General features: G+C 38.4%; 1 protein-coding gene and 1 long non-coding RNA gene across 9 annotated transcripts in view; one reads left to right on the forward strand and one right to left on the reverse strand.

Moving 5' to 3' along the window:
• LOC143664233 (olfactory receptor 14C36-like) overlaps nucleotides 1-16553 on the reverse strand; it is a 97832-nt gene that overhangs the window by 63991 nt on the left and 17288 nt on the right. Inside the window, exons 4-5 of one of the 8 annotated variants that reach the window (XM_077137900.1) lie at nucleotides 8502-9272; nucleotides 6019-6726 (exon numbers count right to left, since the gene is read on the reverse strand). The exons of 6 other annotated variants lie outside the window; for them this stretch is intronic. In XM_077137900.1, the coding sequence (XP_076994015.1) occupies nucleotides 6625-6726; nucleotides 8502-9221 (822 nt within the window). In that variant the 5' untranslated portion in view covers nucleotides 9222-9272 and the 3' untranslated portion in view covers nucleotides 6019-6624. Of the gene's footprint in view, nucleotides 1-6018; nucleotides 6727-8137; nucleotides 9273-16553 lie in introns of those variants that run through there. One more of the 8 variants, XM_077137899.1, reaches the window with a different exon arrangement.
• LOC143664234 (uncharacterized) overlaps nucleotides 1-16553 on the forward strand; it is a 61086-nt gene that overhangs the window by 22543 nt on the left and 21990 nt on the right. Inside the window, exon 3 of the long non-coding RNA XR_013166386.1 lies at nucleotides 5333-5410. This is a non-coding gene — a long non-coding RNA (uncharacterized LOC143664234). The remainder of the gene's footprint in view (nucleotides 1-5332; nucleotides 5411-16553) is intronic.

Below are 16553 nucleotides of genomic sequence, written 5' to 3' on the forward strand. Positions count from 1 at the left end.
CTTCTTCTGGGACACCCATAATGCATTTGTCTGTGCACTTAGTACTGTAACTCATACCCCTGAGACCTTGCTCAATTTTTCTATTCCTTTCTCTATCTGTCCTGTTTGTACAATTTCAACTGTCCTATCTTCTAGCTCATGGATTCTTTCAATGTTCAAATATGCTGTTGTATACCTCTGGTGTGTTTTTCATCTCTTCTATTGTGCTTTTCATTCTCATGTTATTTTCTTTGCTTGCTTCCCAATTCTTCTTCATGGTCACCCAGTGTCTTCTTACATCCTTCCTCTCACTTGCTACATTTTCCGTCAACTCACTAAATTCATTTAAAAGATTTCTTTGAACATCCTTAATTAGTTGTTTCCAACCTGCATTTCGTCTGAAGTTGTAGTTTGTTCCTCTGACTTGGCCATATATTCATGCTTCTTAGTGTGGCTTGTACTATTATTATTTTCGGTGTCTAGGCATGTGATTTTCCTTATTAGTTCATTACGGAGATTGCTTTTTCTCTCTTGCCTAGAATTTCCTTGTTGATTGGCTTTATGCTCTAACTATTCTAGTTATTTCTAGAACAACTCTTCAACTTATTCTAGACCTCACTAGCATAACTTGTGTTTAACTGATCAAAATATTTTCATTTCTTGTTTTGTCCTGCATGTGAGGAATTATTTTTGTGATTGTCCTGTTTGTGCATGTTTCATCTCCAGAGAAAAAGCTTTCTCTTCCGTCCTCCTCTTTAGGGAATTTGATCTCTTCTGTTTTTTTTTTATTTGCCTCCGTATGTTTTTAACACTTCTTTCATTACCCTTAGTGACTTTTAATGGAAGGCTGGTCCTGGGAGGAGGGGCCTCGGTCAGTTTTTCCCAGACAAAACAGTCCAGGACTCACAATGAGAAAGCAGATCAGTACCAAGATTCCCTGGGGATGAGATGCAGCAGGGTCACAGTCTTCCCTATAAAGTTTCCTCATTCTGTGCTTTTCCTGTCCTACCAAGCAGGTGGCACTCTTCAGCCAGCTGCTACCACAGGCCTGAGGTGGCAAGGTGCCTTTAATTCTCCACTGACTCTGTCCCTGCAGGGGGTATGGCTGAAACTGAGGCTGCAAAAGAGAAAGCAGACTAAAACTGTGTCAGTTTTTCCAGCCCCCACAGGTATGAATTCTCTAAGTAATTGTCATGGCCTGTACTAGGCCTTGCTTACCTCCCCTTTTTCTTTGGAAGGAGGCAGGTCAGAAAAGTTGTAGTGGCTCTCAGGCAACCCCACTTCTGTTCCTGCCCGTGTCTGTTTGAGACAAAAGGCCGGGCTCTGCTTTTTGTAGGTCAGAACTTTCTGTTATCTTTGCCCTTGGGATCTAAATTCTCTAAATAGCAGCTGCCACTTGCACTGGGCCCTGCCCACGTTTTCTTGGGAAGATCCACTCTTCAGGGAACTACCACTAACATCTGCTATGTCAACCCTACTTCCATCCGGCCTGGGGAAGTGATGAAAACACAGACTGCTGGATGTTTTCTTTTATGGGCTGCTTAAAAATATGTAGCTCTTCTCAGAACTGGATTCTAGTACCCCAGATTCACCAAACAAGAATCAGAATTGGTGGGCCCCTTTTCTTGGCAAAGAGCCATCTTTGACCAAACTAAATTTACCCAACTCCAGAAGCCTCTGTCCTTCTATCAGCCCTGCTTCTTCAGCTGGGCACAGGGTTGAAACAGAACTCCCAGTTTCTTTCTTGGAGGCATTATAAATTTATCTGTGCTCAGAACTGGAATCCAGCAGTCCAAATTCATTAATCAAATCTGCAACTGGTGCCTGGCCATGGTCCCCTTCCCCGAATCCTAAGAAGGATGGCTTCTGCCTCCCACCAGGGAGTGACTCTCGAGGGAACCGCTGTGCCACTGGGAGAAGGGCACTAATCTCCACATCGTGGGAGGGTTTACTTACCACTATTTGCTGCAATTTATCAGTCTTACTCTTCCACTCAGGCCTGCTGGTATACAATGTGTGGCTTGTCTCCAAAGCTCCCCCAATGGTTGTTTCAGACAGTTCCTGGCTATGTACTAGCTACCCTGGAGGACGGACTAAATCCTTCGACTCCCTACATGACCACCTTCCCTCTCTCTGAATGAATTTTTGTGTAAGGTGTGAGAAAGTGGCCCTCTTTCATTCTTCTGCATGTGGATATCCAGTTCTCCTACCACCACCTGTTGAAGAGATGATCCATTCCCAGTTCAGTAACTGGGAGCCCTGCCAAATATGAACTGACCACAGATATGAGGATTTATCTCTGAACTCTCAATTCAAATTCACGGTCAACATGTCTATCCTTTTGCCAATACCATGCTGTTTTAACCACTGTAGCTTCGTAATAAGCATTAGTTTATTCAGGACATCGTTTTCGCTATTTTACCTAGGGTTTTCTTGTTGGTTGGCTTTGTTCTTTATTTTTTTTTTTACATTTGGCTCAACTTATTCTAGACTTCTAGAATAGCTTCTGTTTCACAGATCAGATTTTTTCAGCTCTTATTTTTCTGATTCTTGCCTGTGTATACGGAATTTTTTTGAGATTGCCCATTTTTGTGTGTGCAGTTGCTTTACCCCCAGGACAAAGCTTCCCTCTTCCTTCTTTCTTCTCAGGGAATGTTGTTCTCCTATTTGTTTTGTTTTTTGACTCTATATATTTTTAGTACTCTTTTCATTACCTGTAGCAACTTTTACCTCGAGGTCTGGCTCTGAGAAGAGCTTCTCCCCAGACAGGATCGACTTCAGTCAGGTCATCCCAGACAAGATAAGACCAGGTCTCATGAAGGCGGTGTGATCAGCATCCATGGGGATGACACCCAGCCGGGTGCCAGTCTTTCCTGTGAAGCCTCTTAAGTCTGTGATTTTCCTGTCCTGCCCAGCAGATGGTGCTTGTCAGCCTGCTGCTTCTCACAGGTGTCACATGGTGCTGTGCCTTCAATTCTCCCCAGACCCTGTCCCTGCCTGGCTGAGACAGAGGCTGAAAGCAACCTTAAATGGCTTTTGTTTTCCAGCTCTTAGGGTCACTGCCTGTGCTGGGCCTTGCCACACACCCACTCCACTGCCCACTTTTTTTTTTTTTTTGAGGGGGGGAAACCTCCTGTTTCTGCAGGTTGGGAACATTACAGGCTTTTCAAGTAGTCCCCCATTTCCCTGTGCCAGGAATGTTGTTTGAGACAGGATAGGCTCCACTTTTTGCATGTTGCATGTTTGAGACAGGCTGGTCTCTGCTTTCTGTAGAAATTGCTGCTGATATTCCAGCCCCTGTGGTCCAATCTTTCAGTAAGAGTGGACACTTGCACTGGGCCCTGTTCCCCCCTTTCCTTGGGGAAGTTATGCCTTTTAAGGATTTATCTGTCTCACCTGATTAGTTGCTTTGCCTTTCAGTCATTCCTCAATTCCACCCTTTCCTGGGGCAGGACTGAAAAGGCCTGCTAAATAATAAATAAATAAATAGAAAATAACAAAGAAAGGGAAAGAAAAGATCCTTCTTAGAACCAATCCCCAGCCCTGGGTTTGCCAGTCAAGAGCCAGAGTTGATACTCATCTTTATGTGCCCTTTTTCTTGGGGCACACCTCTTTTCCAGAAACCATTGGGATTTTTTGTTGCTGTTTTTGTCATTAGCCTTGCCTCCTTCCTTCTACCCTTACAGGAAAGAATCTGGGGGTGGGCCTACTATAGATCTCACAGCTCCCAGTTTGTCTGCATTGTAGATTTATCTGTGCTGATGCTTGTCAATCACCCTGCTTCCACCCCACCAAGGACAGATTTGAGACAGAGATTGTCGGCTAGTTTTTGTCCTGGGCTAGTTGAATCTATAGCTCTCCTCACACAGCCAAGACCCAGCATTCCAGCTTTGCTAATCAAGAGTGGCAATCAGTATTTGGCTGTGGCCCACCACCCATTCTTAGGAAGAAGGACTTTCATTTCCATCCAGGCACTGGATCCTGAGATAGGCAGCTGGGTGGGTGGGGCACCAGCCTCCAGAGGATAGAGAGATCTATTCACAGCACTTCACCACAGCTTACCAGTGTCTTCCTTCTGCTCTTCCCTGAATCCTGTACAGTATTCTTCTGGTCTCCAGAGCCCTTGGTTTTTTCCAGACAATTCCTGGCTGTTTACTAGCAACTTTAGAGGACAAACTATTTCCTGGAGTTCCCCACTCTGTCATCCTGCCTCCTTTGTTGTATGTTTTTTCATTTATATCTTCTTCCATTACTTTCAGTAACGTTTTGTAGCTTACAATATACAAGTCTTGAGCATCTTTTGTTAAATTTACTTGTATTTCATTTTCTTCACTACAATAAGAGTGAATCTGTTTTCTTAATTTCATTTTCAGATTATAATTGTGACAAGTGATCTTTGTATATTTATCTTGCATCCTATGTGTTTACTGAGCTTTTTATTAGTCCCAGCATGTTGTTAAGTGACTTCTTTAGGAATATTTTATATATAGGATTATGCCAACTACAATACAAGACATTTTTACCATTTCCATTTCAATCTGAAGTCCTTTTATTCTTTTCTTATTTATTGTATATGATTTTTGTAGCTAAAAACTTATAGTACAATATTGAAGAGAAGTGGTAAAAATGAATACACATGTCTTTTTACCATTTGTAGGAATAAAGCATTCAGCCTTTCATCATTTACTATGATGGTATTTCTTGTTTTTCATATTCGCTTAATCAGGCTAGGGGGATTTACACTTCTACTTCTCTTTTGTTGAGAAGTTTTATCATGAATGGGTGTTGAATTTTGTCACTTTTTTTCTGTATCTACTGAGAGAATCATGTGCTATTTGTATTTTATTCAATTAATATGATTATTTCTAAATGTTAAACCAAGTGTGGTGCATCCTGGGATGAACAGCAAGTGGACATTCGGTATAAATTACTTTACACATTGCTGGATTTGGTTTGCAATCATTTGGTTGAGCACTGTGAATACAGTCCTGAAAAATATTCTGTAGTTTTCTTGTGATAACTTTTCTGGCTTTGTTATGAGGATACTACTGAATGCAGGGAATGAATGGGACATGTTCCCTACTCTCTTAATTTTAAAGTATTTGAGAAGAAATAATATTAACTATTCATTAAATATGAGGTACAATTCACCAGATAAACCATCTGAGTTTGGGTATTCTAGGTGGAAAGTTTTTAATATAATTCTGATTATTGTACTTTCTTTACTTATTATATGCCTTTTCATGTAACGGATTTCTTCATATGTACATCCTCACATGTATTATTTTTTCACGATTCTGCATTGCGCATGTGTAGGAATATATTTCTAATTTGTATTATTCTATGTTTCTAGATTGTATAGTAACAGAGGTGGAAGAATAAGGAAGAACCATATGGAGGAATGAAGCATTTGGGCAATCAATGCATGTCTGTAAGTCTTAGGGTCCTCTTTTGCAGGATGGGGGAAATGACTATACCTACTGTGTCCTCCACTCATCATTTGATCAGAAAATTGAGGTACTGAGTGTAAGATAAATTAGGAAATTGTGCCATTGGACTTTAGATTTTGTCAAATAGCAGGCTGAACTTGAGTTTTCGTTTCAACCACACACAAAATGTTTTAATAAGAGAAAATGCAGAGTATCATTGTAACTTAAGAATAATATCAACAGATCAAAATATAAATTAATAAGAGTAAATTTATATGTAGCAATATGTGAGGAACTATTCTAGGCTATTAAATAGTGCCCTTAATATATGAGAGGTTAAAATACATAACAAAAAAAGCCATAGCAAATAAGGGTACTTGGCATATTTACAATCATATGAGGTGATCTTAAAACTATGAAAACAATTTATTGGGCATGAATAATGTTAAAAAAAACTTTATTGAAAAGATTGACAGAAAAAAAGATTGACAGGTTAGGCAGATAAATTAATCACAATTTTACTCAACAATTAGAGGATAAACTTTACTTAAAAATACAAAAGAAAAACGTTAAAGCAGAAATCCTACAGAAAATATTTTCTGCCCACCGTGAAATGACAAAAGAAACTATCAACTAAGTTGTAACCAAGAACCAATTTCTAGCCATGCAAATTTCATTTAAGATTATTTCAAATAAATTTCCAAAGAAAATTCCAAACTGACATTTCTTTATGGAGTCTGAAGTGCTAAGGATTCAGGCTAGTGTTTTGAATCAAAAGATCTGCATTCAGAAAATGAATCTACTATTTACTAGCTTAACGTTATCAGAAAATATTAATTCTGGTCATATGCTGATACTGTACACTAAAATATAAGATTGATAGTTCATAAATTTGGTTAAATCATAAAACTATTTTTCAAGTATTAAAAAACACAACCACCATATTATTATTATATCATCTATTATGGAATTTGGTGAGGCTGTCGCCCACCTAATGCCTTGCAGAAAATATGTACGTTAAATGTTTACTAGGTATTAAATGCTTTACTAGGTATATAATGAGGACAACTGTCCTTCAAAAAAATAAATATTCAAAAACTCTTAGAATGCAAACAATTAAAAACACTTTCAAGATTATAGGAGTCTTTAAATTTCCTAACAGTGTTGTCAGGGAAAAACAGAACTTCCAGGAGTAGAAGTAAATCAAGAGAAGGATCTAAGGAATAATCAAATAGAACTTACAGTGCCCCTCAGGAGACCGGCCAATCACAAGGATCCCACACTTGTATGGGTTGTCTATGCAAATACTCCAGGGTAACTGGAAAAAAAAACAAGACATATGCAAAATAGCCATACCCCAGGGATTAAGAACTTCCAATGTGAGACCCAGATTATAAATTAAGAAGTGCAAAGAAACGAGGCATTAAGAAAAAGAGTCATAAGAATTTAGTCATTACAAGAACTTCAGTCATTAGTTAATGTTTGAAATGTTAAAAATAATACTGCTGGGGATTGAATGAATCATGTCTCCCCAAAAACCATGATCATTTTAGTCCTGTAGGTGTGAACTCATTCGTAAACAAGATCTTTGAAGATGTTGTCAGTAAAGGTGACCAATCTGCATGAGGGTGGGGCCTTAATCCAGAATTACTGAGGTCCTTATAAGCAAAAGAAATTGTTAACAGGAAAAAAAGCCAAAGGGAGCATTAAGAAGCTGGAAGTCAAGGTAATCTAGAAGAGAAAGGAGACGTTGCTGCCTTGAACATCACCATGTGATAGAAAAGCTAAGGAACTCCCAACATTGCATGCCAAACACTTAAGATACACTCCCCAGGAGAAAGCAAATCTGGCTTCTGAAACCATGAGCCAATAAATTCCTGAGTTGAAGCCATGCTATTTATTGTATGGTATGTGTTTTATCAACTAGTAAACTTAGTCAAATACAAAGTGAAATGTGATATCCAAGCAAAGTGGAACCAGCAATAAAATATAAACTTAAAACTGTATTTGGAAAACACTGAAATACAAATTAAACAATTATAACATATAACAAATAATTTCTATGTAATATATATGGGTTAAAAATTATATTAGAACAGGCTGATAAGAGTAGTGTGACCTGAAGATTGAGGTGAATGAATCTAGACAAAATGCTGTAGAGAAAGATAAATAGAAAATATGAATATAGTTATAAATATATGAAAACTAGAATGAAAATGAATAAACGCTACTTATTGAGGTGCAAGGATAAGGGAATATATACTAAACCATGAAAATTAGAACAGAAATAATGATTTATAAATGTCTAAAATTGAAAGACAGCCATGAATTCAGATGTGCATAATAGACAAACACACAAACAGAAGTAAAAGTAACATGTATAGCAGAAAAGAGAAGAAAAAAGCTTAAAATCCATGAAAGAGAAAGAGATAATCTGCAAAGGTGATGGTAAAATCACCATTATCTTAGTAGAACCCATAAAACAGAGTAGTAAAATATAAGAGGCCTGAGAGAAATTAATATTCAAGTTAGAACTGTATAACTTAGCAAAATAACTGTAATGAATAAGGGTAAAATATTTTCTAAATTAAAACATTGAAAGTTATGTATACCAACAGGGGTGTCTAATGAGTACACCTTACAAAGAAAGAAAAGTTTTCCCGTATATGTTCTGAGAATCAAAATTACAGTGTAAGAAGCTTGAAAACTTACAAGAATAGTAAGTGGGCACTGAACTGAATAATAGTTGTCTAAAAATTTAGATACCTTCCAAGTGTAGTTAGGTATGTTTGAGTTAAATAGGATAGCAAATCCTGTGCTACTTCAACCGTTTAACTGGTGGCATCAGCATCTGTTTGAACCCAGTTATTTTCATCACCGCCTTGTTAAAATCAACGGCACTTCTAACCACATACTTTGCAAAGCGCTGATTATTCTTTTATCTGAACTGATTAGCACAAAAGGACTGACAGTGGCATAGACATTGACCATGAAACTCTGGACACCCAGGACGATGGGGTCATACTCCCATAACAGGATTGAGGAACATGAGATAATAAAGTCCACCGAGTACAAGACCACAAAGAAACTCACCAGCAGCAGGATGGTCTGGGTGGCCCTTTTCTCTGGAGAGGGTCTCAAGGAAATACTCATGCTGTAAAGGTGCTTGGACTGCCTCTGATGCTTGTCCAACAGAATCACCATGTACATGCTACAGAGGACCATAATTCCTACAAAAGACACATCCCTGAATATTGTCATAATGAAAGAGAGACTCGTGATGATGGATTTCATGGGGAAAAGTGAACAATATTTACTGAGAATCAGAAGATTGCTATTGGTCATGTTGGAAGAAGTCACAGTGTAAAAGATCACGTTACTACTGAAAGACAAACTGAGGGACCAGATGAAGATTAAGATATGGAAGATGAACCTTTTGGATTTATGTTTAAATGTCGCCAACCAGGAGGAGCTGGGGCTGATGGTGATGGCCTGGAGCACGCTCAGGAGGCAGGTGGTGAAGATGGAGAGGCCCCTCATCACCCTGCTCACGAAGAAAAGTGTCTTACATTTAACATCATTCCGAAAATTCAGTGACTCAAACAGGTCTGGAGACATCAAAATGATGACGTTGAGGAGCATCACTATGTGGATGAGGGCCAAGTGACCGGTGGTCAGGTCAGTGGGTTTAGGACTGTGATTAAGAAGGAGAGTATAGACGCGGAAGAGAAGGAGGATGGTGTTTGCTGAGATTCCAATGCCAGCTTGGGAAATAAGACATTTATTTCCCAACATAAGTTGGAACATAAACATCAGTGGATGCTGTGCTCATCTTCATGGCAAGAGGAAGTATATTTTGTAATTCTGGAAGCAGAACAAAATAAAAGATCTCATGTCATCAATGTTCTTTCTTGCACAGTAAAAATCATCATGACCATCATCATTTTTATATAACCCAATTATTCATTAACCCTGACTAGCTCTGATAAATGCTTAAAATTTAATCCTCAGCACTATTTTATTCACCAAATGGCATGTTTATGAAAAACATCAATACTTACACAATTACAGTCAGTTATCTATACTCCTGTCGTACCTGAGCCTCTGGCCTTAGAAAGCAATCCTGTCCAATTTTATCTTTCCTCCCTATATTAAGCATCAGAATGGTAGAGGACATTAAAAAAAAAAGTCATGCTTGGTTGTAGAGCTGAACTAAAGTTAAGATTTATGTTAACAGGAATACAAACTACAGAATAGATAACTGAGAAATCAATTCTTACATTCATTACATCTTTTCTGTGATTTTGTTCTTCTGGCTTACTCCCTAAAAATGTGCATGGAAGAAGTGGTAGAATTTCATCAGTAGATTTACTTAATTTTGTTGCTTGTGAATGAAAGGACAAAAGACTACATTAATATCAAACTATTTTAATGAATCTCCCCATGGGATATGACAATGCAATCTCATGTTTCATTGTTCTTGGTGTAGTAAGTTACCACTAATTTAGTGGCTGAAAGTCACAGGAATTTACCATCTTACAATTCTGGTTGTAAAATTCTGAAATGTATCTCACTGAGCTGAAATCAAGGGGTCAGCAGTGCTGTATCTTATATGGAGGCTCCAAATGGATTAAGAACTAGACATCTTTGGGTGACCATTATTCTAAGACAAGTCTTTTGAACTGCATCTTCTCAAATTGGACCCTGCTACCTCCTAGTTCAATTTCCAACACCGAGATGCCTCATGTAAGCTCTTTTCATCTGAAAAGGGAATTGCCAATGCAAGCTCTCAATTATCAGGAGGATAAAAACACTTTTCTACACTTTATAGTAGTAATAAGGGAGCATTAAATGAGTACACAGTTATCACTTTCTTGAGACTTTGCTTAATACACGGATACCTTCTCATCCCTTGAAAAATACTTAAGCTTTAATAATAAAGATAATCCCCCTTGAGTCATAATCAAAACATCTCCACACAAGAACCCTTTGTAAAAATTTCACGGAAGTTTTACAATTATTTTCTTGTGCTAATTTCCTTGGATGTTGTATAATTACTTTATCCATTTGTATGAAAGGTTTTGAAAACATTCACCTGTATGAGATGCCAAAAACGAAAAGCCCACACATTGCCTTATATTTTACTTCTTATATTGAGGAGGGTTCAGTTATGTTTTCAAAGATATTTAAAATTATGCCATCCTATAATTTTCTACAATAATGCAAGAATATTAAAAACTAGTATTCTTGGCTCACAATTAGAAATGCATGAAGAAAGGTAGAACACTGTTCTAAAACCACTATGTATGAATTTATAAAACAGATACTGCACAGTTGATCAACTGCTTGTTACTCTTTCTCAAAAACTAGGGGGACACAGTCACCTTAACCCCAACAACCATAATCAACACACATGTGCACCCTTAGCACAGCTGAGCTCAGTGCCCATCTTGGACCCATGGTAAAGAAGCACCAGGATAATGTTTACACCTGGTGTTATAACACTCTCCACATCATACAGATCCCACCCTAGTCCAGTAAGTAATACTTGCACATGAGACATTAGCATATGTATGTTTATGTCCCATAAACATGTGTCTGAATCAGTTCATTAATATACCCTTTCTAGTGTAAGCCATATTTAAAACAGATAATAAAAATTATTAGATAAAAGTACACAACTAAGAACTGCATTTCTTCCTTCCCTCACTTCAACGGATATTCAGCTCAGTTCTTTACTCCAGGCTCCCCCACCCCTGCAGAAAGGACTACCATTTACTGAAAGAGGGCTCACCTGCTGGATCTTTGCACTCTGCCTGCCTTATCATATAATCTACATCATGAAATAACAACCCATACTTTGTTTAAATATATTAGTGTAGAAATATTATTCCCTTTCCATTTCATCATATCCTATTAAAAGCACAATCACGGACAGCATAAACCACCATGGGGTTTACAGGTGACAGGTGAGGGGGTGGGTTGACTCCATGGCAACAGTTGACAATATGAGACCCCAACTGACAAGTGCAAAGGGAGGGAGAGCACCTTTTCCATTTAATGAGTTCCAAGAAAAGCAACCTTTCTGAAATGTACAAATATCAAACGGGCAAATATGTTAAGTGTAAGATACCACTGAGTCACAGAAATACATCTACTGTTCTTTGGCAGCGGTACTTATGGAGTATCGCTGTGGTTGCTGACAAGGATATTCATTGCTGTACAGGTGGGAGGTAGAAAAAACCCTGGAGGGGCTTGATCACAAACTGTATGCTATGAATTCAGCAAACAGCAAACACGTTGTCCAGCCAGTGCTTTCCTAACCACCACAACTGTATGATATGTGCAAACATAATCCTTTTTTCTCCTCTGAAGGCTCACGTGATCTTTACCGTCACTTCCAAATGCTTCACCATAAGGAGAAGATGGGAGTCATAGTAACCCTGTCAAACACTGAATTGGGAACGAAATGGAGAACATGCCCCTCTGCACCACGTACCTGATCAGGATCACTTCAAGATCACTTTCAGACATTCTATGTCCTACAGGCAGGAAGTACAGAGCTGTAAACATGAATGACCTTAAGAAACACTTAAAATTTCCCAGATGTCCAGAGACCAAAATAAAGGCTTCTACAGAGCATGTTATTTGCAGTTATGGTGTCCTTTGGGCCACAAATGGACGGTCACTATGGTCATCTCTCTGCTCCTTGTTCTCCTCAGTGTCCAGATTCCATCCTGTGTCTTCCACTTAAAGACACAAAGAGACACCAGAAGACACTGTCCCTACACTTCTCAGACAACCTGAGCGTGACACGCATGATGATGCACTCGCTGAGTAGAAACGTACATGTCGATTTTGGGAATGTTATGTTTAATAAGGAAATTAGAACTTAAAACTTCCAAGTGAATACTAGGGATACATTCTTTAGAGAGTAATTCTTAAAAATAAGAGAATATCACTTACTTCAAACTTCGCAAAATATTTTTCTTCAGAAATAAATCTCACCAAAACTGGGTTACATGTATTTGATTATTTTTGTCTTTTCTTATGGGAGTAGTTGTAGGTTTACACATAAGTCATGCAGACAGTACAGAGTTCTCATCACACGCAGTTTTCTCTATTATTAACATTTTTCATTAGTGTGGTACCTTTATTAATTTTTTAACCACATTCCCTAGTTTACATCAGATTTGACACTTTGTGTTCTGTAGTTCTGTCTTTAATTATTTCTATTGTGGTAACATATACACAAAAAAATTAACCATCTTATTTTCTTTCAATGATAAAATTTAGTGGTGGTAATTAACAGATACACTTTTATAAATATTAGGTTAAGAAAACCCAGGAAGGGGCCAAGATGGCGACTTAGTAAGGTGCGCGTGTTTTAGTTCGTCCCCCAGAGAAACTACTAAATAACCAGAAACAGTACAGAACAGCTCCCGGAGCCACAACAGAGACCGGACATACAGCATACCCCAGTCTGGACCAGCTGGACCGGCTACAAGACTCCGTAACAGTGAGTTTCCCAAGCCGCGCACACTTTCCCAAGCCGCGGAGGCCGGCGGTCGGCGCCCCTACCCCACATGCGGCTTCCTGGAGGGAAAGGAGGGAGTCTCCAACAGTAGCAGGGACTGAGTCTGACCAAACACGAATAGTGGCATTAAAGAACAAATTCTGACTACTGAAAATAGGCCCCCAGCTCAGGCGAAACTGATCGGGGCAGAAGTCGTCTATTGGGCTAACTGAAAAAGAGGAAAGGGGGCGAAACAGAGCCTTCTGCGGCTGTTTCTATGGAGGCTTGGTTGCCTCTGGACTCGGCACCGGGATTACACAGGCTGTAACGGCGCCAAACGCAGAAACAGACTGCTTTCAGGGCTGTCTACCACCTGAACCTTCCCCACAGGAGGGGTGAAACGCAACTCAGGCGGAATCCCTCTCTCAAGGAATTCAGATCCCAGGGCTTCGCAATTTGAAGCCATTAAAACCAGCCTACAACCTTTCCTCTGTCTCCACCACGCCCCGAGCAGGGAGAGCCTTCCAAAGTTAAAGGAGCCACAATATATTTTGCTGGTGGGACCCGCAGACAGACAAACGCCACATACTGGGCAGGATAAGAAAGCAATCTCCAGAATAAACTAATTAAGGTAATTAAATATCCAGACGCCAGCAAAAAATAACAAATCACACCAGGAAAATTGAAGATATGGCCCAGTCAATGGAACAAACCAATAGTTCAAATGAGATACAGGAGCTGAGACAACTAATTCTGAATATACAAACAGACATGGAAAACCTCTTCAAAAACCAAATCAATCAATTGAGGGAGGACATGAAGAAGGCAAGGAATGAATAAAAAGAAGAAATGGAAAGTCTGAAAAAACAAATCACAGAACTTATGGGAATGAAAGATACAGTAGAAGAGATGAAAAAAACAATGGAAACCTACAATGGTAGATTTCAAGAGACAGAGGTTAGAATTAGTGAACTGGAGGATGGAACATCTGAAATCCAAAAAGAAACAGAAACTATAGGGAAAAGAATGGAAAATTTTGAGCAGGGGATCAGGGAATTGAATGATAATATGAAGCGCACAAACATAAGTGTTGTGGGTGTCCCAGAAGGAGAAGAGAAGGGAAAAGGAGGAGAAAAACTAATGGAAGAAATTATCACTGAAGATTTCCCAACTCTTATGAAAGACCTAAAATTACAGATTCAAGAAGTGCAGCACACCCCAAAGAGAATAGACCCAAATAGGCGTTCTCCAAGACACTTACTAGTTAGAATGTCAGAGGTCGAAGAGAAAGAGAGGATCTTGAAAGCAGCAAGAGAAAAACAATCCATCACATACAAGGGAAACCTTGTATGTGACAAAAGAGAGAGGTATGGAGAATAGTGTAGAAAGAAGGAAAATAGGATATGATATATATAATACAAAAGGCAAAATGGTAGAGGAAAGTATTACCCAAACAGTAATAACACTAAAATTAATGGACTGAATTTCCCAATCAAAAGACATAGACTGGCAGAATGGATTAAAAAACAGGATCCTTCTATATGCTGTCTACAGGAAACACATCTTAGACCCAAAGATAAACATAGGTTGAAAGTGAAAGGTTGGGAAAAGATATTTCATGCAAATAACAACCAGAAAAGAGCAGGAGTAGCTATACTAATATCCAACAAAGCAGACTTCAAATGCAAAACAGTTAAAAGAGACAAAGAAGGATACTATCTACTAATAAAAGGAACAATTCAACAAGAAGACATAACAATCATAAATATTTATGCACCAAACCAGAATGCCCCAAAATACGTGAGGAATATACTGCAAATACTGAAAAGGGAAATAGACACATCTACCATAATAGTTGGAGACTTCAATTCACCACTCTCATTAATGGACAGAACATCTAGACAGAAGATCAATAAAGAAACAGAGAATTTGAATATTACAATAAATGAGTTAGACTTAACAGACATTTATAGGACATTACACCCCACAACAGCAGGATACACCTTTTTCTCAAGTGCTCATGGATCATTCTCAAAGACACACTATATGCTGGGTCACAAAGCAAGTCTCAACAAATTTAAAAAGAATGAAATCATACACAACACTTTCTCAGATCATAAAGGAATGAAGTTGGAAATCAATAATAGGCAGAGTGCCAGAAAATTCACAAATACGTGGAAGCTCAACAACACACTCTTAAACAACCAGTGGGTCAAGGAAGAAATTACAAGAGAAATTAGTAAATATCTCGAGGCAAATGAAAATGAAAACACAACATATCAAAACCTATGGGATGCAGCAAAGGCAGTGCTAAGAGGGAAATTTATTGCCCTAAATGCTTATATCAAAAAAGAAGAAAGGGCAAAAATTCGGGAATTAACTGTCCACTTGGAAGAACTGGAGAAAGAACAGCAAACTAACCACAAACCAAGCAAAAAGAAAGAAATAACAAAGATTAGAGCAGAAATAAATGAAATTGAGAACACTAAAACAATAGAGAAAATCAGTAAGATCAGAAGTTGGTTCTATGAGAAAAACAACAAGATTGATGGGCCCTTAGCAAGACTGACAAAAAGAAGGAGAGGACGCAAATAAATAAGATCAGAAATGGAAGGGGAGACATAACCACTGACCCCATAGAAATAAAGGAGGTAATAACAGGATACTATGAACAACTTTATGCTAATAAATACAACAATGTAGATGAAATGGACAAGTTCCTAGAAAGGCATGAACAACCAACTTTGACTCAAGAAGAAATAGATGACCTCAACAAACCAATCACAAGTAAAGAAATTGAATCAGTCATTCAAAAGCTTTCCAAAAAGAAAAGTCCAGGACCAGACGGCTTCACATGTGAATTCTACCAAACATTCCAGAAAGAATTAGTGCCAACTCTGCTCAAACTCTTCAAAAATATCAAAGTGGAGGGAAAGCTACCTAATTCATTCTATGAAGCCAACATCACCCTCATACCAAAACCAGGCAAAGATATTACAAAAAAAGAAAACTACAGACCAATCTCTCTAATGAATGCAGATGCAAAAATGCTCAACAAAATTCTAGCAAATCAAATCCAGCAACACATTAAAAGAATTATACATCATGACCAAGTAGGATTCATCCCAGGTATGCAAGGATGGTTCAACGTAAGAAAATCAATTAATGTAATACACCATATCAACAAATCAAAGCAGAAAAATCACATGATCATCTCAATTGATGCAGAGAAGGCATTTGACAAGATTCAACATCCTTTCCTGTTGAAAACACTTCAAAGGATAGGAATACAAGGGAACTTCCTTAAAATGATCGAGGGAATATATGAAAAACCCACAGCTAATATCATCCTCAATGGGGAAAAATTGAAAACTTTCCCCCTAAGATCAGGAACAAGACAAGGATGTCCACTATCACCACTATTATTCAACATTGTGTTGGAGGTTCTAGCCAGAGCAATTAGACAAGAAAAAGAAATACAAGGCATCAGAATTGGAAAGGAAGGAGTAAAACTATCACTGTTTGCAGACGATATGATACTGTACATCGAAAACCCGGAAAAATCCACAACAAAACTACTACAGCTAATAAATGAGTACAGCAAAGTAGCAGGTTACAAGATCAACATT

Source organism: Tamandua tetradactyla, chromosome 20 (assembly GCF_023851605.1).
Source record: "Tamandua tetradactyla isolate mTamTet1 chromosome 20, mTamTet1.pri, whole genome shotgun sequence".
NCBI classification, from domain to species: Eukaryota; Metazoa; Chordata; class Mammalia; order Pilosa; family Myrmecophagidae; genus Tamandua; species Tamandua tetradactyla.